This window comes from Terrapene carolina, unplaced genomic scaffold (assembly GCF_002925995.2).
Source record: "Terrapene carolina triunguis isolate 2854851 unplaced genomic scaffold, T_m_triunguis-2.0 Scaffold58, whole genome shotgun sequence".
Taxonomy (NCBI): domain Eukaryota; kingdom Metazoa; phylum Chordata; order Testudines; family Emydidae; genus Terrapene; species Terrapene triunguis.
Window position 1 is genome coordinate 29,017,326 of NW_020664409.1, and position 24,143 is coordinate 29,041,468.

The 24,143-nt window shown below is 41.4% G+C and overlaps 1 protein-coding gene across 8 annotated transcripts in view; it reads right to left on the reverse strand.

Annotated features, from left to right (window-relative positions):
- Positions 1–24,143, reverse strand: part of PTPRM (protein tyrosine phosphatase receptor type M) — a 698,330-nt gene that overhangs the window by 103,102 nt on the left and 571,085 nt on the right. For 4 of the 8 annotated variants that reach the window (XM_026661206.1, XM_026661202.1, XM_026661186.1 and 1 more), the window contains 2 exons: positions 20,206–20,217; positions 19,218–19,405 (listed from right to left, as the gene is read on the reverse strand). In XM_026661206.1, coding sequence (XP_026516991.1) covers positions 19,218–19,405; positions 20,206–20,217 — 200 coding nt within the window. The remainder of the gene's footprint in view (positions 1–19,217; positions 19,406–20,205; positions 20,218–24,143) is intronic. The other 4 variants (XM_026661212.1, XM_026661195.1, XM_026661188.1 and 1 more) reach the window with 1 other exon arrangement.

Here is a 24,143-nt window from a genome sequence, read left to right on the forward strand (position 1 = left end):
CCTTTTTTGTGTTTGTTTAAGATGGCCAACATTCACAGTGCTGCAGGCTTCCACCCCAGTGTACCATCTGCCTGGGAAGGTGCCAGGGAGGGAGCTCGGGTTGGGAGGTGAACTGGTTGATTTGCTGATATTTAGTACTTCTTAGTTAACTCTAATGCTTTCCTCCCCCCAGATCCTATATTTCCAGCTCTCAATAAAGTCCCCCTTTGTTGTACAGTTATTTTGGGGTGTGTCATTCTTTTGCTAGAGTTTGTGTTGATGTACTTTATTGTTTCATGTGTACTGGGTTTTATACTCCTTGCCAGCAGTGGTAGCAGTATTCATTATTCCCAAGGTACAAGGGAATTATCTTGGGTGGAGTCACCAGGCCCCAAAAAAGAATCCAGGACCCAACTCATGCAAGGAGATGGAAGAAGCCACTCCAAGTAGCGAGCACCAGGGAGGCTGCCACAGCAAAGGAACACCCTGGTGGTTTACATGTAGTATTTTGTCCATTCCCACCAAATACGCAGCCAAAAAACTTTGTAACAGTCACAAGCAAAAAGCAAAGGTAAGTGAACCACAGCTGAATTGACATAAAAATCTAAATCAACCAGGAACTTTCTGAAAGACGTCTAATGCACACAATACATCCTGGCAATGAATAATGGCTGACAGCTCTTTGAAGGGCAATACCAATATCACATTAGACAGCAGAACAGTTGTATCCACTCTTTCTCAAGATTAAAAGGAAATGTCTCAACTTGACAGTTATACGCGGATTCAGAGGCATCCTGAAAGGACATAAAAACCTTAAAGAGCTTTGCACTGTAAAATTTTCTCATCAGTTCTGAGTCACCTACTGTCCTTCCTGCCTGTTAATTCAGGGCTGGATCCTGCAGCTCTGCATGAGCTAATTAAAATCAATGGGAGTTTTGCATAAAAACAGACTAAGAATTGCACAACTGGGTCCCTGATTTTCAGCCTGTCTTATTTAAAATTCAAACTTTGTTGACACATCACCATTTCTGCTATGGAAAACAACTTATAAACAACCTATAAACCACCATAGGTAAAGCCAAATACAAAACCTGATGTTCTCTCATGCCAAACTCTAAGTGCCTGATTCAACAAGGTATTTAAGCACATAAATATTCCCATTGACTTCAAAGCAACTATTCATGAGCTTAAAGTGAGGCATATTCTTAAGTACCTTGCTGAACTGAGGTGTAAGGAGACTGTACTGTGCCCTGTAGGACCTGCACCACTCCAAGGTGAGCAACAGGTGGCATTCTGAAAGGAGACTACTTCTTGGAGCTCTGAAGCTGTGCCAGGGGGAGTATAGCCCAGTCATCTTTGGAGGAGGAGTTAATCCCTTCTAGGAAGGGAGAGACTCAAGTTCAGATCCCTTCTCCAAATGAGGCAGAGGGGGGAATTGAATCTTGGGCTGGGCTAAAAGCAGAGCACACCTCCCAGATCAGACCGAAAGAGTATGATAGGTGTGGGGGATAGCCTCATTTGTGAATCCCATTGAGGCTTAGGCATCATTTTAGGTGCCCAGCAGCTTGGTGCCATCAGGACTGAGGTGGCTGTGCATGTGCCCCGCTGCTGAAATTTAGGCACCTTGGGGATTTTAATGGTGGAAACGTGGGGGCTTCGGGGCGCTAGGCACTTACAGGGTTAGGCGGCAGGTGAATGATGATTTTTTGAATGCCAGTGGCATCTAAATGTTGGACGTAGGCACCTATGGTGACAGGCGCGTAAGTCCCCCTTGTGAATAACACCATAGGATGAGCTCATCAAACTTATTTTCACCCCTGACCTAGGTCTCCAGATGAAAAATCCACCGAACCACCTTACTGCTCAATACTCCCAATTTTAGGTAAAACTCGAAATGCTAATGACATGGGGGAAAATGTTTGTTTTATGAAAATTGCTGAATAACTACTTTATATGTGCCCCAGACTGATGTATTAATTATTCAAATAAAACACTTAATATTTGATCAGAATCCATAATCCTTTCTTCAGTAATTATTTACTATTTTAAAACTGCTGACATGTTTTTCCTTCTGCACCTGTGAAAATGGGTTGGTCCAATTTAAGCACAAAGATTAAAACATTGTACTTTAATGTTCAAGATATTATTCATTACTTCTTACGCGATATAAGCGTAGAACTTCCTTTATATTTTATTATTGCCCTTTAAAAGGACATAAAAATCATTCATGTATTTATTCCATTTTAAATTATGCAAATAATGTTAAATGTAATTATAACATATTCATCATTTATTATAAATACACCCTGCATGTTTTATATGGATTGTATTTATTCACTATATATAATTAGGCATTTTAATCCATTGCCAATTTCACAACCAGAACATTATTCTTGGCTGTTTAAAAGCTAGAGAAACACATTTTAAATCAAATTAACATAATTTAGCTGCTAAAAGAGTTCTAATTTAGCAATAGTTCATCTACTATATTCCTAAACTATGCATATATTTCTGTATAATGCATTTGTTTTAAATGAGCTAAAGTAGTCTCGGTAAGCCTACACAGGGTTTGAAAATGTGTTCCCTTACACAGTCTGCTGCCTTGTGTTCCCTGTAAAGCGCTTTTGTAATTGGCACCCTCTACCTATTACTTCTATTTCCTCCCAGGCTTGTGTAATCAGTTTGTTAGCTGTAGAGCTGGTTGAAAGTTTTCCAATGGAACACTTTTTCATCAGACTTTCTGATTTGACAGAACTGAAACTTTCCGTGGGAAATGTCGATTCTGTGGGAATTTTCACTTGAAAACAGTGCCGGGTTTCCTGACAGCCTGTCTTCCCAATCTGCCAGCCCAGTGGGCTGTGGGCTTCCCAGCTCCCATTTGCCTGCCTGGTGAGCTGCCCCGCTACCTGGTCTCCCAGCCTGATGGGCAGATGGGGAGGCAGGGGAGTTGGAGCAGCTTGGCTGCCCACCACACAGGCAAATGGGAAGCTGACCAGCTTGGGAAGTGGGGCCTGCCAGGCAGGCAGATGGGAAGCTCAGCAGAGGGGGAGGTGAGCAGCCCATGGAGCCTAGGGAATGGGGCAGCCCGACAGCTCACTCAGCAGTGAGCAGGTAGATGAGCAACCTGGAACTCAGGACAGCCTGCCAGGAAGGCAGAGGAAGAGTCAGCCAGCTCAAGGAGCATAGAATTCTGGGGAGCATATTTTGTTTCAGAAGCTCTGGAACATTTCTGCTTTGGAATATTTAAAATATTTAAAATATTGCTCGAGCATGCAGGGGTGTAATCAGGAAGGCCAAGGCACAACTGGAGTTGCAGCTGGCAAGGGATGTGAAGGGTAACAAGAAGAGTTTCTACAGGTATGTTAGCAACAAGAAGATGGTCAGGGAAAGTGTGGGACCCTTACTGAATAGGGGAGGCAACCTAGTGACAGAGGATGTGGAAAAAGCTGAAGTACTCAATGCTTTTTTTGCCTTGATCTTCACAGACAAGATTAGCTGCCAGACTGCTGCAGGTGGAGGGAGGTGGTGAGCAGCCCTCAGTGGTGAAAGAACAGGTGCTGGACATGCACAAGACCATGGGGCTGGATCTAGTGCATCCGAGGGTGCTGAGGGAGTTGGCTGATGTGATTGCAGAGCCATTGGCCATTATCTTTGAAAACTCATGGTGATTGAGGGAGGTCCCGGATTATTGGAAAAAGGCAAATATAGTGCCCATCTTTAAAAAAGGGAAGAAGGAGAATCCGGGGAACTACAGACCGGTCAGCCTCTCCTCAGTCCCTGGAAAAATCATGGAGCAGGTCCTCAAGGAATCCATTTTGAAGCACTTGGAGGAGAGGAAGGTGATCAGGAACAGTCAACATGGATTCACCAAGGGAAAGTCATGCCTGACCAACCTGATTGCCTTCTATGATGAGATAACTGGCTCTGTGGATATGGAGAAAGCAGTAGACGTGATACATCTTGACTTTAGCAAAGCTTTTGGTACAGTCTCCCACAGTATTCTTGTCAGCAAGTTAAAAAAGTATGGATTGGATGAATGGACTATAAGGTGGATAGAAAGCTGGCTAGATCGTCGGGCTCAACGGGTAGTGATCAATAGCTCAATGTCTAGTTGGCAGTTGGTATGAAGCGGAGTGCCCCAGGGGTCTTTCCTGGGGCCCATTTTGTTTAATATCTTCATTAATGATCTGGATGATGGGATGGATTGCACCCTCAGCAAGTTTGTGGATGACACTAAGCTGGGGGGAAAGGTAGATACGCTGGAAGGTAGGGATACAGTCCAGAGTGACCTAGACAAATTGGAGGACTGGGCCAAAAGAAATCTGATGAGGTTCAACAAGGACAAGTGCAGAGTCCTGCACTTAGGATGGAAGAATCCCATGCACTGCTACAGGCTGGGGACCAACTGGCTAAGCGGCAGTTCTGCAGAAAAGGACCTGGGGATTACAGTGGATGAGAAGCTGGATGAGAATCAATATTGTGCCCTTGTAGCCAAGAAGGCTAACAGCATATTGGGCTGCATTAGTAGGAGCATTGCCAGCAGATCGAGGGAAGTGATTATTCCCCTCTATTCGGCACTGGTGAGGCCACATATGGAGTATTGTGTCCAGTTTTGGGCCCCCCACTACAGAAAGGATGTGGACAAAATGGATATTGTCCAGCGGAGGGCAACAAAAATTATTAGGGAGCTGGAGCACATGAGTTACGAGGAGATGCTGAGGGAACTGGCCTTATTTAGTCTGCAGAAGAGACGAGTGAGGGGGGATTTGATAGCAGCCTTCAACTACTTGAAGGAGGGGTTCCAAAGAGGATGGAGCTAGGCTGTTCTCAGTGTTAGCAGATGAGAGAACAAGGAGCAATGGTCTCAAGTTGCAGCGGGGGAGGTCTAGGTTGGATATTAGGAAAAACTATTTCACTAGGAGTGTGGTGAAGCACTGGAATGGGTTACCTAGGGAGGTGGTGGAATCTCCATCCTTAGAGGTTTTTAAGGCCCGGCTTGACAAAGCCCTGGCTGGGATGATTTAATTGGGGTTGGTCCTGCTTTGAGCAGGGGGTTGGACTAGATGACCTCCTGAGGTCTCTTCCAACCCTAACCTTCTATGATTCTGTATCCTGATTTGGCACAGAGAAAAAACTGAAATTTCCAAATATTTTGTGGGACTTTGTTATCTCCCAGCCAGCTCTAGTTAGATGATTACTTAAGCAGTAAAGATGAGTCCAAACTTAACTCCCAAATCTAAACACTAACTTAGTTCTTGATTCAGGAAAGTATGAGCACATGCTTATGATTAAGTACATACTTAGGTCTGACTGACTTCATTCGGACTTAGGTACATACTTACCTTTTTTTGTGCATCCCCTTTTCAGGCATTGTTCAGGGAGCCTAGGTGTCTAACTTGGGATCATGAATTCCACTTGGTGGTAGGGTGCCTAAAAGCTCAGCATTGCAGTATGTAAGTCCTTGTGAATCCCAACCCTAGTCCTTAAAGTAGTGCTCAACAGCCTGAGAGGACACACAGGTTGCCTGGGTAAATCTGAAACCCACCTTATTCTAAAAGACAAGGAATATGAATTTAACACTAATGAATAAAACCCAGGGAGTGCTGGTTCAGCAAAAGGGACCTGCTTAAAGAAGGACCAGTATTAGATCTATAAAATGGTGGGGAGTACTCCATGTGCTTGGATAGTTTGGAGACTGTTAAACCTACTGCTTCTCAAAGTGAAGGAAAAACAGGATGGAGAAGTAAATGTGTGTAATAGATTACTGAACCAACTGAGTGGTGTCTCTCTTTGGTGTTTGTTACACACACAAAAAAGCGGGGGGGATTGGGGTTTGGAGGGTTAGCATTTGTATGGGTGTAGACCTAAAGAGCTTGGAGAAGCAGGAAGAAGGAAAAGGTTTATTCTCCCACTACAGAAGATATAATCTCCAAGATAACTAGAGTTACTTCGTGCAGATACTGGATTCTGACAAATTCTTCTCAGTGCCAAGTTGACAATTTTCATTATGCGGTTTGGAAGATATTTGTTGCATCCCCTTTGGCATCCAGAAGAAATTGAGCAAGATTCTACATGGGCTGAAGGGACTAAAAGTTTCTATGGATGGCATTTTAGATTAGGAGACATCTGAGTAAGAAAACAGCAAAATTAAAACAAGTTTTAAGGCTGCAAGACTAATAGGAAAGAAAGGTGTATGTGAAAAGAAACCCAACTGTGGTTCTTGGGACATAAGGTAATGAGGGGGCGATGGTATGTCCATAAAAAGACAATGCTACAGTTGAAATACCACTACCTAATTGCTTAAAATTGACTCATTATGGAACAGGGAAAAAAGCTGAGGCGCTTGTGGCATGTTGCTCCACATGGCTTTCAGACGCTGACACCTGATAGGCCCAAAGAAGGAATCTCTAGTGGGTGTAGAGGCATACGAGAGGCTCCCAAGATATTTGCAGGGCCTTGAAAATTTCAAGGTCATTGACAGCCCACAAGCCACTCGTATTGTTAATACTTAGTAAAGACTTAGACAAGATATCCCTCAAATTCTAGAGATTGCTTAGAGACAAGGTACGTGAGGTAAGTGACAGTCTAATGCAGAATATGCACCAGCAATGTCCTTAGTTGTGGCTGGTGCTTAGCTGAGGAGCCCTATTGATAATTTAGCATAACATGGAAGTACTTAAGAGTGCCATTTTGGGTTGGCTACGAGCCTCACAACACTAATGAGAGCTAATTAAAATAGGTATCAGACAAAATCGGCCCATTTATTTATTAGCATACCATAACTCTTACGCATCAAGGAGGGAACAGATCAACACTGCCAACCTTACAGGTAAATTTTCATTGTAAATGTCTCTGCTTAAAGGATATAAGGATGACAAGTGCTAAATTCAACAGATCCCAGGCTTTCCTCTTTAACCTCAGAATGCAGCCCAAAGCTTACCTCAGCATAAACCTGATAAAACTGTGTGAAGAAAATATTGGCCAAAACTAGCTGTTATCATCCCTGGGCTTGCTTGCTGCTCATGATCCTATACGGTTGAGACTGTTCCAGCTACTGATTATAGAAGAATAGGAGGCATTTTCTAATGGTTCCAAACCCAAACTAGTAGCAATGGCACAGCACTGGGGAGACAGCTCTGTTGAGACGAGTCCTAGAGTTAAGGTATGGGAATATACACCTCTGCAACTATATAATCCAAATGACTCAAGTGGACAAAATCTTTATCAAGCCTACAAGATGACCAGTAGTGTGGAAGTAGAGCAAGGCCTGACAAGGATTTGAAGGGGATTTCAATGCAAACAGTCTCTTCCCCTGCTGTAGTGACAAGCAGTGAAGCCAGTGACTTGTGTAGATCCATAGTTTCTTGCTAAAAAATTAATTCTTGTTAAAACTGCTTATACAAAAAACAAAGGGAGAAAACTGTGGGGATATATATACACACTTTATTTGACATTGCAGCAGGAAGGCAGGTGGGAGAGAGTGGAACAGGGAACCCCAGAAGAGTGTGGGTAGAAGCTAAACAGGGGAGAGAGAGAGAAAGAGAGAGAGAGAGAGAAGTTTTAGGGAAAATACTATTTTCCTTATTCAAATAAATTACTTTGTCAGTATTAGAGAAGATCACTGGACAGTTTTCTACAGCAGCCATGGTGCAGGAAGGCAATGTGTTATGAATGATGTAAAGATACACACACACTGACTATAAAGGAAGATACGTATCTAGCAAGCAAAGATCTGTATTTGCATGTGCAAAATGACCACACAAACTGGCTGAGAAGCTAATGGAAATTCAGCAAGTTGAAGGACTTTTTATCCTCTAAACTGAAGACAAACTAGACATTTATCAACTGCTTTAAAAATGAAACCTTGATGGCAATGAGTGTTTATTGCCCTGCAAGAGTTAGAAACTATCCACTATGTTGTGAACAGTTATTAAAAAACAAACAATTAAAAGAGAAAGAGAATTAGGCATTGTCTACAGTGAAACAGTACAACTCCCCTAGTGGGGATGCAGTTAGATTGATATAACTTTACATCAAAATTAGTGCTGGCTGAAACTCAAGATTTTCTGAGGTGCTTCTGAGATGAAATATGCTACCCAGGACTGTATCAGCTGTTGACAGAAACTACATTCTTTACAGTTTCACCACAGCTATTCAGTGAGTCAGGTATCCTGGGGCACCAACTAGCTCAGGAGTATGGAAGTCCTTGGGGGTCCCTAGTCCACTGTAGTCTTCATGGCAGTACCGTCCTGGAGCTATTGACCCTGGAAGCTCTTGATCCCTGGCCCCAAGGCAGTCTGCATGGCAAGGCTGCTCCATAGCCGCTGACCCTGGACACCGTCTACATGGTGGGTAAGCCTGTCCCAGGGCTTCTAAGGTCCTGGCTCTGTGGCAGGGATACTGGAAACCCTGATAGCCTCAGCTCAAGATGAGGTTCTTAGGGCTTTTAGATTCCCTGCTGTGAAGTTGGGAGCTGAGCCTCAATTACAGCTCGGGCTCCCAGGAGTTTCAGGCTCCTGGCTCCACAACGGGGAGCCTGGAAGCTCTGGCGTGGTGGACCTGCTGCAAACCCTGAAAGTCCCAGATCTCCAGCCCTAGAGCAGTTTGCTTGGTGGGGCTTCTATGGAGCAAGGAGCCCAGAGTCCCAAGCAGCCCACCAGGAAACCAGGTAGGGTTCAGATGCCTGTGGTTCAATGAAAGTTTGCTGTGCCCAGGATGTTTTCATGAAAAGTTTTCAGTCTGACAAATTGATATTTTCCAATGAAACTCTGCTTCATCGGAGAATTTCTGACCAGCTCCAAACAGTACAGCTATTCCCAAATGGGAAGGGGAATAACTATATTCATATAAGGCACCTTTATACCAGTATATCTGTGTTCACACAGGGGCTTCTACTGGGATAATTGTATCTGTAAAAAAATAAAAATCTCACTCCTAGCTGACATAGTTATACCATTATAACTTTCAATTGGAGACCAGGCCTCAGAGAGTCAGTTACAAAACAGGCTGATAAGGTCTAATGTTTGGACTTATGAAAAAAAATGAACAAGTTCAACAAGAGCTGGAAACCATTCACTCTCAGAGATGCGAGATTACCCAAAGATTAATATGATAAATAGAAATACAGAGCTGGAAAGATGTACTTTTCTTTTGTGATTTAAATAAGCAGGGTGCATAATATGTTTTATTTACGGAAAAAAAGTAATAAAAATATATAGGAAACTAAAAACAAAGAGCAACCAAAGCATGATCTTTAAGGAGAAGTGTTGCTGACAATTTTCAGAATAATTTTCATAATAATAGGGCAAATTCTCACTATTTTAGACAAGTCTCCATACTTTGCTGATGGATTTTATCATCATCATCAAAGGGGGAGAAATCAAGCAAAAAAAGCAGTTGGTTTCTCCAGACACTGCAAGATGCAGCTGCTGCTGTTGTCCTTAATGTATTTAAAGTGCTTGCCAATATCTCCATTCCTATTCTATGTTCCCATGTTTTTTTGTTTTGTTATTTGTATCCTGTGGGATAGAGAATAACCTTCGCTGATTGTGGCAATTGATTGACTCAGCTGGTGCTGCAGAATATAAAATAAGAATTGAAAAGAGCATGTGAAATGTGTGCAGGTTGGAGGTGAGACAAGGGCTGTCTCTGTCACAGTGAATGCATGTAGAGTTGAAGCACCAGCTGGGTCCTATCAATTGCTATTTCAGCTTAACAATAACAAAAAATACTACTTTTTCCTGCTATCTCCAGGATTTCAGAAAAGGGTCCCAGCTGCACAACACTTAAAAATGTTCTCTGGCAGCATGTGTGTCCTTCAATCAGACAAAAAGGAAGAAGAGTTATGAATGGAGTGGAGGGACAAAGACAATAGGAAAGAGGTTATGTTCTGCTTTAAGCACTAATGTGAAAGATGAATCAGACTATTGGCCTTCTAGTGCAGTATCCTTTCTTCAACAGTAGCCCATACCTGATGCTTCAGGGGAGAGAGCCTGGCAGTTATGGGATAGCCTGCCACCCAGAGAAAGCTTCCTCCTAACCTCCAATATTTAGAGGTTAGCTTATGCCCTGAAGCTTGAGGATTTATAGCCCTTCCAAAGGTCTTAGGTATATCTCCATATATAAAACTATCTCATAGAACTGGAAGGGACCCTGAAAGGTCATCAAGTCCAGCCCCCTGCCTTCACTAGCAGGACCAAGTACTGATTTTGCCCCAGATCCCTAAATGGCCCCCTCAAAGATTGAACTCATAATCCTGGGTTTAGCAGGCCAATGCTCAAACCACTGAGCTCTCCCTCCCACATTCTTCCATAGCTCTGGCTATTCTCATTATCCACATGAATGTCAAATCCTATTTTGAATCCTGCTAAACTCTTGGCCTCAATGATATCTTGTGGCAATGAGTTCCACAGGCAAATTGTACACTTTGTGAAAAAGTATTTCTTCATATGAACTGTTAGCATTTTCCATCTGAATTTCCTTTGCATTTGCCACCTTTCAATTTCATTGAATGTTTCCGTAACAAGAAAGAGGGTGAACAGAAATTCCCAATCTACCATCTCTGTGCCATTCATAATTTTATTTCCTTTGATCACATCTCCTTTTATTTGTTTTCTTGCTAAAATAAACCATCTCAAACTTTTAAATCTCTTTTTATATGAGAATTTTTCTATGCCTCAGTCATTTTTACTGCCAATTTCTGCACTCTCACCAAATCTGCTATCTCCTCTTTGTGATGAGGTGATCAGATTGCAACACAGAATTTTAAGGATTGACCAGGACCAGCTAACAATTTTAAAACACTTCTGTCTTTGTCTACACTAGGTGCTAACTGGTGCTAAAAAATTTGTTCATTAACATGTGTTAACTGACAAGTTTTTTCACTACACCTCATTTTCCTGGCCTCAATTACCCCTTTGGGCTTGTATAGACATAATTTTGGTACTGCTTTAAATATGTTGGTTTAGAAATTGATATAGTTAAACTGGTGCAACCCCTAGTTTGGATGCAGTTCTATTGGTATAAAGGGGATTAAATTTGGTATAATTTACTATTATAGCACTATTAGGTTGTATTGATTTAACACTAGGGGTTGTATTGATTTAACTATATTAGTATAAAATAACTCCCTAACTGAAATAGCTAAATTAGTATAAAAATTATGTGTGGACCAAGAGAGTTGAAGCTATACCAAGTTTTTTTCCTTAAATTCTCCCATTGATGCAATTTAGGGTTGCCAACTTTCTAACTGCACAAAAAACAAACACCTGTGTCCTGCCCCTGCCCCAAGGCCAGACCATGCCCCACCCCTTCTCTGAGGCCCCACCCCCCGGTTGCTCCATTCCCCCACCCTCTCTCCCTCACGCTCTCTCACTTTCACCAGGCTGGGGCAGGGGGTTGGGATGTGGGAGGGGGTGAGGGCTCCGGCAGAGGCGTAGCGAGCGCCCTCTGTACCCTCCGACCGGAGGGGGCCCCGCAAGGAAGGGGGCCCCTAAAAGTGGCAAAATAAATACCGCATTCCAGTTTCTGCATTGTAAGGGGCCCCGCCCGGACATATGTTCGGAGGGGGCCACCGTTCGGAGGGGGCCACGTTCTTTGTTGCTACGGCCCTGGGCTCCGGTATGGGGTGCGGGCTCTGGGGTGGGGCTGGGGATGAGGGCTGCGGGGTATGGGAGAGGGCTGCGAGCTGGGGTGGGGGTTGGGGTGCAGGGGGTATGGGCTCTGGGCTGGGTGTGTGCGCTTTGGATGGGGCCAGAAATGAGGGATTCAGGGTGCAGGAGAGGGCTGCGGTCTAGGGCAGGGGATTGCAGCATGGGGGGGGGGGGGGGGAGGGGGTTGGGGTGTGGGAGGGGGTTCAGGCTCTGGCTGGGAGTGGGACCAGGGATGAGGGGTTCAGGGCTGGGGCAGTGTGGGGGTCAGGGCTGGGGCAGTGTGGCGTTATCTAATTAAAATATCACTATGGCATTATCTGATTAAAATATCATTGTTGCTACCACTGTTATATAATTTCAACAAATCTTACACAAATTGTGACACATGGCCAGAAAGGGTTAAGCAGTTTGCAGGCTAATTGACCCAAATTCAACCCTTAAAGATATTTTGGTAGATAATGTTTATGTTTTTGTATGTTTACATATATATATTGGTAGAGGTTAACAATGTAATCAAACAATCCCTGTCTATGCTGTATTCTGTTAATTCAGAGATCAAAAGGACGTCTTAACATTTAAATGAACTGTATTCCTCTCTCTTTGAAATGTACGGCAAATCACCTGTGAATGGTGGAAAACAAGCAATTGCCTCATGTTAATCCATGTAGCTAATTACCGGTGATGCTTAGGAAATAGGTCTACTTCAAAGTCTTCATGATTGCCTATTGTTCGCCTAAGGACTCTGACCAAGAAAAGGCCTGGAACTCTATAAAAACTCCTTGAGTCCTGATCCTTTTTATCTCAGATCTGCTTGATGCTTCATGCAGGGAAAGCTTAAGTCAAAAGGCTGAGATCTCCAGTCCTAACTGGATCACCCTGAATATGGACATTGGACTATAACCTATGGACTAATTCTGAAAGAACTCTTTCACCATCTCTACTATGAATCTGATCTCAGAACTGTACTCATATCTGTATGTATACTGATCTTTTAACCAATACTCTCTCTCTTTTCTTTTTTAATAAATGTTAGGTTAGTTAAGAATTGGCTGTAAGCATGTATTTGGGTAAGATATGGAATATTCATTAGCCTGGGAGGTAATGTGTCCGATGCTTTGGGATTGGCAGAACTTTCTTATATGATGAAAAAAGGTTTCAGTAATCCTCATCATATTTGACTTGGGGCTGGTCTATACTTAGCCGCTAGTTCGGCGGCTGGGGATCGAACTTCCGGGTTCGATTTATCGCGTCTGGTCTGGACGCGATAAATCGAACCAGGAAGTGCTCGCCGTCGACTGCGGTACTCCATCTCAACGAGAGGAGTACCGCGGAGTCGACGGGGGAGCCTGCCTGCCCCGTGTGGACCGCGTCTGAACCGCGGTAAGTTCGAAGTAAGGTATGTCAACTTCAGCTACGTTATTCACGTAGCTGAAGTTGCGTACCTTACTTCGACTTGGGGGGTTAGTGTAGACCAGGCCTTGGGTGTTTGGGTGGAGGCCTAAGGTTGGGTTGCTTTAAGGAAACTGTGTTGTTGGCTTCTGGGTGACCAGTAAGGTATTATAGAAGCTGTTTTCTGCTGGTTTGGTAAATCTAAGTATTGGAATATCCACCAGCTTTGGGGATTGTCTGCCCCATTCTTTGCAGTTCACCCTAATTGAGTGACCTCAGCTGGCTCCACTGGGATCCCAGTCACAGGCAGGTCGTTGGGGTGTGTGGGGTGGGGGTGAGGACTCGGGGTGTGGGCTCTGGGGATGGGGTGTTGGGCTCCAGGAGGGAGTTAGGGTGTGGGAGCGGACTCCTGGCTGGGCCAGGGGGTTGGGGTGCGGAGTCCCAGCGGTCCTTACCGGGCTCCCAGGAAGCAGCCGCCAGGTCCCTGGAGCCCCTAGGTGTATGGCGGCCAAGGAGGCTCCACGCACTGCCCTCGTGCTGCCCCCACCAATGGGAGCTGCGGATCCAGCACTAGGGATGGGGGCAGCGCGCGGTGCCTACCTGGCTGCCCATGAACCTAGAGGCCACAAGGACCTGGCGGCTATTTCCAGGAGCCTCATGGAGCTAGGGTAGGCAGGGACCCTGCCTTAGCCCTGCACCCCCAACCGGACTTTTCACCAGAGATGCCAGGGTCCTTTTTCGACTGGGCGTTCCGATTGAAAATCAGATGCCTGGCAACCCTAATGCAATTCCATCAGGATTAGCAACAGAGGGAAGCTTGAAAAGGGTCCCATTTACAAGTCCTGGCATTTTAAAGGAACCTCTGCCATTCAGACAATGGGAGCTCAGAACTTCCCTTATTTGAGTATAATGTAGTACTGATTTTCTAAGGTTTTGTTTACACACAAAGCTGCACTTTATGTTAAAGTTGTTTTAAAATCAATGTAGTTAAACCAGTGTGGACGTTCTGAAACTGATTTAAACCTGGCTTATGTCAATTTAGCTTAATTTGGTAAGGAATCAACTTACATTGAGAAGATATAAGCCAAGTTTAAATCGATATAAGAGCATCCACAAAAGGGGTTTAAAACAATTTTAGTTAAAATCGTACTAAACTTTGTGTTTAGAGTAGTTTTAAGTTCCTACCAATACTACTAGGCTGTGTTGGGCTCCTGTAATGGATACAAGTTTACTTTCTCAGGAGGGAGTGAGCAGATCCATACAATAGTTTGCAGTGGCGCTGTGAGGCTTAATGTGTTAAAGCACTTTGACAGTCTCAGATGAAAGGCACCATGCAAGTGAAAAGTATTATTGAACTATGAAGTCAAAGTAGAAGAGGAGGACAAAGGCACAGTGAAAAAAATACAGAGATCATTTTCACTCTTGTTATCTTTTGTTATTGCAATGTGGAGAGGAGATAATTAGTGAAAATGATGACAGAGTGAATACTGGGATAGGAAACAGAGACTTTTCAAGGGTAAATAATATCCCTCTTACTCTAGAACTGGTGAGCTCTAATAAAGCTGTGCTGGAGTAGGTTGGGTATGGGAAACCATACCACTATCTGACACTGCCAGACCAAACCAAAATCTCAACTTTCTGTTTTTTAAAGTCCGGCAGGGAGACTGAAAGGATTTTAAAGATCTACTGTGTACTAAGCTGTTTGGAAATATGTATCAATTGCTTCTGAGTTTAAAGATTTCTGCACAATCCTTTACAATCATCTACACTCCACTAGATGATAAATAAAGGTTTGAAACTTGAGAAACACAAGGGAAATTGGACAGTGAAGTTGTTATAGATGTACTGTTAAAGACATGTCTGTATTGGCTCTCACCCTTACATAGTCATAATGAATCACTAGGGGATTCAGGGCCGGATCCTGCACCAGTCAAGTCAATGGCAGTTTTGCCACTGGCTAGAGCAGAAGCAGGATTGGGTCCTTATAGCGTACTTCTGTTCATTAATAATCATGAAAGGCCCATTCCTGCAAGCTGTTGAAAGCCCACAGTCTATGGGAGTTGAGGAGTCTGAGCACCTCACAGGATTGGGGCAAAAGGGTGCTCGACACCCTCAAACACCCAATGTGTTTTTTGGGATTTGAGGATGCTCAGGATCTCACATGATTGCTCAGCATCTTGCAAGATCATGCCCAAAATGCGGTTGATTAACATATAAATATATATCATATAACAGCGTGCATTAAATACCGACAATATTAAGCACAAATATTGTACAGTTATATAGCCTAAACTGGCCTGTACCATAATCCTGCTCACTTATGCTAAATATCTCATAACACCTTGCATTAGCTGAAGTAAGCTTTGGCTTAAGTAGATAGGAAAACTTTCAGTGTCGACATATAATTGTTTCCTCATAGCAACAGAAAGGGAGTTACCCTCACAAACCAAGGGGAGTGCTTTCATGCCCCTTAGTACCTGGAATGCATGTGTTGAGAAGAAAGATGAAGGGGTACACCACTGTACCAGAAATAAACAAGGTAAAAAGCTGAAAACTGAATCCAGTTTCAGGTGACATATATAGTACCATTTTCTGGTAAACAAGCAGGGTACAAAAAGATGATTTTAGTAATGTAAGGGAGCACACCTTCTGGATAAGGTGAATGTAACACTGCTGCACTAGACTGCTGTTGGGAGACTGGTATCATACAGAATCTTTTTCCTGTACCATATTAATAAACCTGACTGGCATTGGTAATTTGGTCTCTTGAGTATATTTCATAACGAAATAATGAACCAAAGTGTGGTCAAGCAATCGACTGATTTATCAACGATGCACAGGCAATGCTTGCACCAGGCTGCTCTTGGTTAGAGGTGACCTATCAACTCTTTCCCTTACATCAATTATGTCACTCCAAAAACTTCTGGATGAAATTGATAGGACTTAAAATTACACATGTGCTTAAGCACATTGCTGAATCATAGCCTTAATTGTTAAATTTTATTTTAAAGCACTTATAACTAAGCATACTAGTTAATACTTTGGTCCCTTTTATTACCTTAAACAGCTACTAGCTGGTAATGTGCTACATTACTTTCTGCTCAGTTCAACGTATTTATTTTCATTGTGAATCCTGATTGAATGTCTTTGGAATCAAGTTGTTTCCCTGGTGAGAGAATGTAATCCTGCTATCTTGTTAGACGGAAAATCACCTATGAAAGTCCATTCCAAACAAATCCCCTGTCAAAATATTTCTCTCTTTTCATTTGGACAGCTTTCTTTCTGATAATTTAATGGTAATAAATCCCTCCATATGCCTGTACCAGCCTTGGCAAAGAGAAGAGGTCTCAGTCTGAAAATCAGCTTAAACAGGGAGCTCCTCAGTCTCAGCAGGACTGGAAGTTCGGGATAGTTTTTTATTGCACATGGAAGAGAGATTCCAGAAAGTCAGTTCTATTGCTTAGCTTGTAGCAAGAACTATGTGCACAGTGTGCATTTATCTCTGCAGATAATTTCAAGACAAAGGTAAATATTTTAATAGGTTTGGCAGCTTAAGACTTCAATGATGCGTCAATGATCCTAAGAAATTCAGTAACAGAAGGACTGTTCCATGGCTTGTGATGGTCTATTCTGATCATAAACAATTACATGGAAACAGAAATGTTGCAACTAGTGCTACAATATTTCAAGTCCCACTCTTCCACCATCTCCAGTAGACTACACTGATGTATTTTATCTACAGACATTAGTCATGACTACACCTCCTGCCTGTAATTGGGTGTCATCCATCAGGTTGGAAAGTTTAAAATTAAGTGATTTTCCTGGAAACCATTTTTCAGCAGCATCATTTGATCCATTGTAGTTAAAGCTATGTCAGTGGTTCCATTATAGATTCCATTTCACAGTACTTTTTATAAATTAGTTGTAGGTTTCCTCTGCACTTAAAATTGGTATACAAGGTCTAGGCTGAGGAACAAAGTTTTTTCCGAAGACAAAGATTTTCAATTGTCATTTTTAAACAGCAGTTATCAGAAACATCTTTTATTTAAACAACTGTCATAACGTACATTTTGCATGGCAGGGCACAACAAACTTGAAAAACATGACCATTGCTCATTTGTAAAAAGCGTACTCTACATCAGTAGATGGGTCTTTACTCAAAGGGTCTGTATTAGTCTATTAGGTAAAGACATTAACCTATAGTTTCAAAGTGCCTAAATATGGTACATCGTGTACTATATTCACGCAGGGCTAGAGTGAGCCTCTAAGGGCAGTGCATAGCTGTGTACACCCCAAGAAGAGCCGTGAGAAGGAGCTGTGTGTGCATGGGAGGTGAAAAGTAATTTACTGCAGACCTTTACGAATTGCAGCTTCCTTCCTTCAAAACACCTCAGCTCTGCTGGCTGGGGTGCTGAGAAGCCAAGGCCAAACCTATATCATTCTGCTCCTTTCTGCCAACTTGTAGGGGTGAAGGGAGGGGTATTGGGCATGCAGCCTCTGTTCTCCTTCCTTCTGCTGAGCCACGATGTGGAGAGGAATACGGGAGGACTTGGTGGGGTCTTACTCTCTTGTACGGCCACTATGGGCCATATTAGGCTGGGTCACAGAATAGGCCATCATTTGTGTATTTAGAAGATCACAGAGTATTTTGAAATAGACCATAACAGCTTCAAAACTCACCTGCCTACCAGTATCTACATCTGTCCAAGTTTGCATTTTGTGTCCATCACCGTACAACCTAAGCACTCAATGCAAATTATGGCATGAATTCTCATACACTTCACTGACAGATTCATTGTGTATTCTAGCTATTCTTTCAGAGCTTTATTGATACCAATTTATTGTCCAACCTATATGTAATTGTTCCCCCTGAATTTATGTTTTTAATTCTGCTAGCTTTTAGGGCTCAATCCCATAAACTCTTAAACATGTGAATAATTCTAGTTTTCTTAGTTATCCCATTCACTATAAGTAAAAACTACTCACATGAATAAGAGTTTTCAGGATCAGCCCCTTAAACTCTGTCCTAAAAAGGCAGAAGGAAATGTGTAAAGGAAATTCATTTCTGTGACCTAGACACTAAATTATGGAACAAAGTAGAATATAAAGGAACCCAATGAGGTTTGCATTTACTAGGGGACTCTTGATTGAGAAATCTCTGATCATTCAATTCCACATGACTTGGAACATGAGAGTACCATTCCTGTGATTTTAGAGCATAGCTAAGCTTAAGGCAGTCATTTATAATGCTTTGTTTTAGACAGGAAAGATTTTATTTTTTGCCTTTTTCATTGATCTCTCAAAGAACATAGAGCTGGCATTGCAGGCACTCCCATAGCCTTGATGATGTGCTATATTCCTACAGTCTTTGGGTATGTCTACACTACGGGATTAATCCGAATTTAGATAATTCGAATTTGGGAAACAGGTTGTATAAATTCGATTGTGCGCGGCCACACTAAGCACCTTAATTCGGTTTTTAACCACATTAATTCGGTGGTGTGCGGCCACACTACCCCATTAATTTAAACACAGTAATTCGGTGGTGTGCGGCCACACTAACCCTAATTCGAATTAACAAAATCGATTTAGGCGCTACTCCGCTCGTCGAGGTGGAGTACAGAAATCGATTTTAAGTGCCCTTTAATTCGAATTAACTGGCTCTGTAGTGTGGACGGGTGAAGGGTTAATTCGGATTAACGCAGCTAAATCCGAATTAAAATCGTAGTGTAGACCAGGCCTTTGCTGGCATGCACTAGTCATGACCACCCGTGGAACCTGTATTTCAAAGCACAGTGTCACATTACAGGACAACTCTGATTGGCCAGTGCTATGATGTCACACTTTGAAATGCTACTTTTATTCAGGAGAAAATAAAAACTCATAACAGAGGGCTCTTTGATCCCACAGTGGCCTGGGCTTTTCAAAATATACTCATGGATAACTGGAATTAGATACAGAATGTAAAGCTGTATTTTTACATCTCACTGTTCATTCTGACTTGTTACACATAAAATACTGTCAGTGCCATTTTAGCACAGTAGAGAAGGTGCCTCTCTCTATACATCCTTTGTCCACACTACAGGAGGCCTTCTCTGTGTGGTGGTTATTTTTCCTGTTCTGTGGTGCAGATTGCAGAAAGGTGAGAGCTGGCACCACAGAAGGCACAACAATCTGGCCAATAGATCTGGCACTTACCTCGTATTCCTCTTTGAATCCGTAGCCCTCTGCACATTTCATCTGCGTGATATGCTGCAGCAAGTCAGCCACACGGATGGCTGGATGAAGCTGTCCGGTCTGGTACGGCACATCCACTGGGTCTCGCTTCTTGTAGGTGTGTGACTGGACCAAGCTGCTTGTGTCACTGGCCATCGTGTGGGTTTCATCTACGAAAAGAAAACTGAACAATATACCAGGTTGTTTCCACTTATTAAAAGTATAAAATACATTGATTTCTTCAAGGATGATTTTGATATCACCAACTTTAATATAACCACTATTTATGAGGGCTGTGCCAGAAAAAAGATAAATCCATTTAGTAAATTATCCAGGGAGATTTCAAGACTGATTGGAATGAGGCAATGTCCATGTTTCTACAATGTAAGCATTGCAGAACAGTCCAAACTATATATTGTTTTAAATATATATACATATATATAAATAAATATTGTTTTAAACACTAACTGATTATAAACAATATTTAAATTCTTTAGGCATTCAGTTATAAGCTGTAGAGAAGTTTCATCTTGAAACTTCATCAAGTCCCACTGGAATAAAATAGGACTTGTATTCTTCTTAGATTAGTGAACTATTAGATTTTACACTGAACTCAGAACAAATGTTTTGTGTGAGCAAAATAAAAAAATGCACAAAATGGATTATGGTTCATTAAGCTAGGACTGCAATGAAAATGTAGATCTGATACAACACTTGGAAACAAAATACAAGAGGACAAATGCAAGAGATCATCTGCTTAGGGAAATGTTTTGATTGGCTGTTTAGCATGCTGCAGAACCAACAACTTCACAATATATCATGGGCCATCACATTAGGCATAAAATGTTATATGTCAACTGACATGCAAGCCAACACGCAACAGAACCCACTGGGTTGCTCAAAATTTGTATGAAACACACACTCTCCCGCCCCCTCCACACCTCTTTGATGGGGCAAATGGGCAACTTACCATTTATTGGCACTTTTAAGAAGAACCATATCAGGAGAAAAAAGAGGAGGAGAAAAAGGAAACAGGGCATAAGCAACAGTACTACATTAATAATTACAGGTAATTTTATGTTTGTAATTTAACTTTTACAGCTTGGTATCCTAGCTGAGTCACTGATTATGTGAAAGAGGGCACGATTCAAGAAGCAATATCACTTTCCCCTTGTTTTCATGGAGTTTTTAAATGTGTTTAATACTTGACAAGAAAAAAAACCCAAAAGTCTGAGGAGTAAGTATCATCATAAATATTTTCTTTGCTGAAAAAAAAGGAAGACCAAAATTTTGTATTTCTCAAAGAGTATTTTGTTTTAGTTAACTGAAATAACAAAAATAGTGTTTTAATTTGGTCAAAATACTCTGCAATGCCTGCATACTAACTATGGGAAATGGTTAATGAAATTAATATACTGTAAAAATGACTGCTGTGTAAAATGTGTTATATAAAAGGGGACCGCTAAAATAATACGGTTTCCGTATTCTTTAGTTAAATTTATTATAATATAGAGCTCCCAACATTTTCTTTAAGAAAAGGCCCCAAGATCTCACACAAACACGCAAATTGCTACATCTGCTCATCAAGGGCCAGTTTTTGATCTCGGTGTAAATCAAAAGTTACTCCACTAAAGTCAAGGGAGTTACTCATTGAGGTCAATGAAGTTACAGTCAGCTTACACTGATGAAACGGAGATTAAATCTGGTCCTCAGTGAATAGTTTAAAATGTGAACAATGCACCTAAACTTAAAATAATATGTAGCAATATGGATATGAATATGGATATTTCACTATGTCTCCTGCCACTTTACTAACCTCATCCAATATAGCAGAAAATTATTTTACATTTTTAATAATTAAATTTGGCTACTTTTGCCTAACATGCAGTAAAACTGTATTGCAAAGCACCTTGGGATGCATGGCATGAAAGGCGATATACATGTGTAGTTACAGCATGTTGTTGTTGAAATGGCACCTGAATACTACAAGGCGGCTAAGACACAAAAGACAAAAAAAAAGTGTAGAAGTTGATTGTATGGTTTTTTTAAAATTTATGTAGAGTTAGATTATAGGTTTTATTTTTGTTCAAACTAAGGTATCACCGTAACTCTGAAACTCGTATTAAATATTCAGATGGCAAATCTTATCAAATGTCAGGGTCTCTGGGCTGTGAAAGTGAGACAGTTCAGCCCATAAGCCTCTCACTCCAGGGCACTTCTCTGTGTTGTGGACTAAATGGAACATTCATTCCTGCCTCCCTCCCACTGCCTCTCTGCCTCATCTAGCTCCCACCCTTTCAAGACTAAAACTATTATGCCATGTTTGGGACTGATCTTTTAAAGTTACTTTAAATGAAAAGGTTATGCTCCCTGGCTTGGATGGTACAATATAAATCCACCAGAAGTACAATATTTGCTATCTTCTTGCTTTGACTTTGAAAGTGATAGCAAGACAGAGAATCTCAGATGTAAGAGTCAATTGCTTTTGCCAACTGACATGGTGGTCATACCACACCATATAGCTTATTTAGTTTAGCTGGTGAATATAGTTATTGATCCCCATTATATTATCCAGTTATTGATTCCAATATATTTGTCCAGTACTGTCTGAAGAACTATTAAAATGCATATTTAGCCAGCATTTATCAGAACCATGGGTGCTGCAGACAACTGCAAGACCAATGGAGTATCTGGGTTGAGTTCCTTTTCTTTTGTTACTTTATTTTATTTTTTTTTTTTTTTTTTTGAGTTTTGTTCAGAACATAGGAGGACAGGCAGGCATTATCTACCCTGCCTTTTCCAGACCAGTTGCCTCTCTTTGAACATTAATTTAGCCATACACAACCCAGGAATATTAAGGGATTGTTTGTAAAGATTTCACTTAAGTGGTTAGGCTAAACATGAAGCTTCTCTCTGTTGTCTGAAAATTAGTAATAATTGAAATACTGAATCGTTGAGAAGAAGTCAGATTGTTGCCATTTGTTTCATTTAAAAAGTTTCCTATTAATTCAGTCAATTGTTTCAATAGGTTGAGAAGATGCTAATTTGCATGTTGAGTCTAAGGCCTTGTCTACACTAATGCTGTAAGTTGATCTAAGTTATGCTAGTTACGTTACATAAATGGACTTAAAGTGGTGTCTACACCATGCTATGTTGACGGGAAACACTCTCCTGTCAACATAGCTTCCGCTTCTCATTGAGATGGAGTATTGAAGTCAACAGGAGAACGCTCTCCCATCGAGTTAGCGTGTCTTCACCGGACCTGCTAAATCGACGCTGCTGCATTGATGGCAGAGCTACCGATTTAGTGCAGTAGCGAAGACAAGCCCTAAGTTTCCTCTCATAACATTTTGGAAAATGTAAGTGTATTGTGATCCCTTTAGCAACAAAACTAAACAATAATCACAGTCATACTACTTCCCAGTAGGTCATGTAGACCAGCTCAATTGGTTCCAACTAGAAGTTTGACCCTGCAGTCCCTTATGTCCTGAAAACTCCCAATGGATAAGGAAGGACTGCAGGATTGGGCTTTACATGCAGTAAGAAGCCAGCCATTCATGTATTAAAATACATGGACTTGAAAATTAATTGTTGTTTTAAAATGTCACGGGACAGATCTGCATCTGAGTTGCTCCACTGATTGAAGTAGAGCTGCTCTAATTTAGACCAGTAAAGCTCTAGCCCAATACATGTATGTATGCAGCTTTCTGGTGATTACTTCTGTTTGAACGGAACACCAACCATAAAGGGATACTTAACCTTTAACATGGAAGGCAACAAAAGTATTTATTTTCTACAACAAAATAATGGGAGGACTTCTGAGGAGAGTAAATACAGATTGTATACATTAGCTAGCTAACTCAAGAACTTCTCTTTTACAGCTTCAGAGGAGGAGATTTTGTCCCCCCAAATGCATTTTTTTATATCAGAAATGTTTGTTTAAATATTATTTCTCCTTAGAGAAACCTACCAAAGATTTCTCATTGTCATTACGGTCCAACAAATCACTGAAAAAGTTTCTGAGAATCCATTTTCAAAGCTTATCATAATCCTGATAGAAATATCTAAAATTTTCTCCTGGCAACAATGCTTTTCTTCCTGATCACCCACAAGGTGAGAACATCTACTGGATGAGTTGCTGAATGAACTGAAAGCACAAAGGAATCTAAAATCTCAGGCAGTTAAAAGGCTCTGCAAATTTCATTTGCATGCAGATTATTACATTGTTACAGTGACTACCGTTACATTCTCCCTGATGTACATAAAGTATAAAAATGCACACTTTTTTTCCTTTGGATGTCATATTTAAATGAGCTTTCCTAATTATCCCTCCAGCGCAATAACTTTGCTACATTAGTTTTTCAGAAATCACATTCCTAAACTGCAGTTCTCTGTAACTGTCACTTAACTATACTTAATTTCTTTTTACCTCAATGCAACTGCTTAAAGCCAGAAAATGACATGTAAGCATTATACTTCGTATACAAATTCCTAGTGATTTGGAGAAAAGGGAAGAGGAAGAAAAATATGTATTATAAAGACAAACCATTGTAAAGACAGCGCTAGAGAAGCAGCTTAACACTTGGGTTGGAATTCTTGCTACAGTGCATTGTTATACCTTTATTTAATTTTTTTAAATCTCTGTTTAGGTGAAGGTTAGTACTGTGGAAGTAACAAAGGACAAGCCATAACACAGGTTTGTTACTATTCATTGCAAATGCAATAGCGTCTCATGCTACTTTTATTATAACAGCTTGAAAATGCCATTTTCCTTCATTCTTTTTATATTGCACAAATAAGAGGGTTGTTTTTTTCTAAATTCCTAGTGGAAATGTTTCATACTTCAAATGCATTTAGTCCTATAGTGCTACCATTTTATTCATTTTTGTGACACCTGACACATAATAA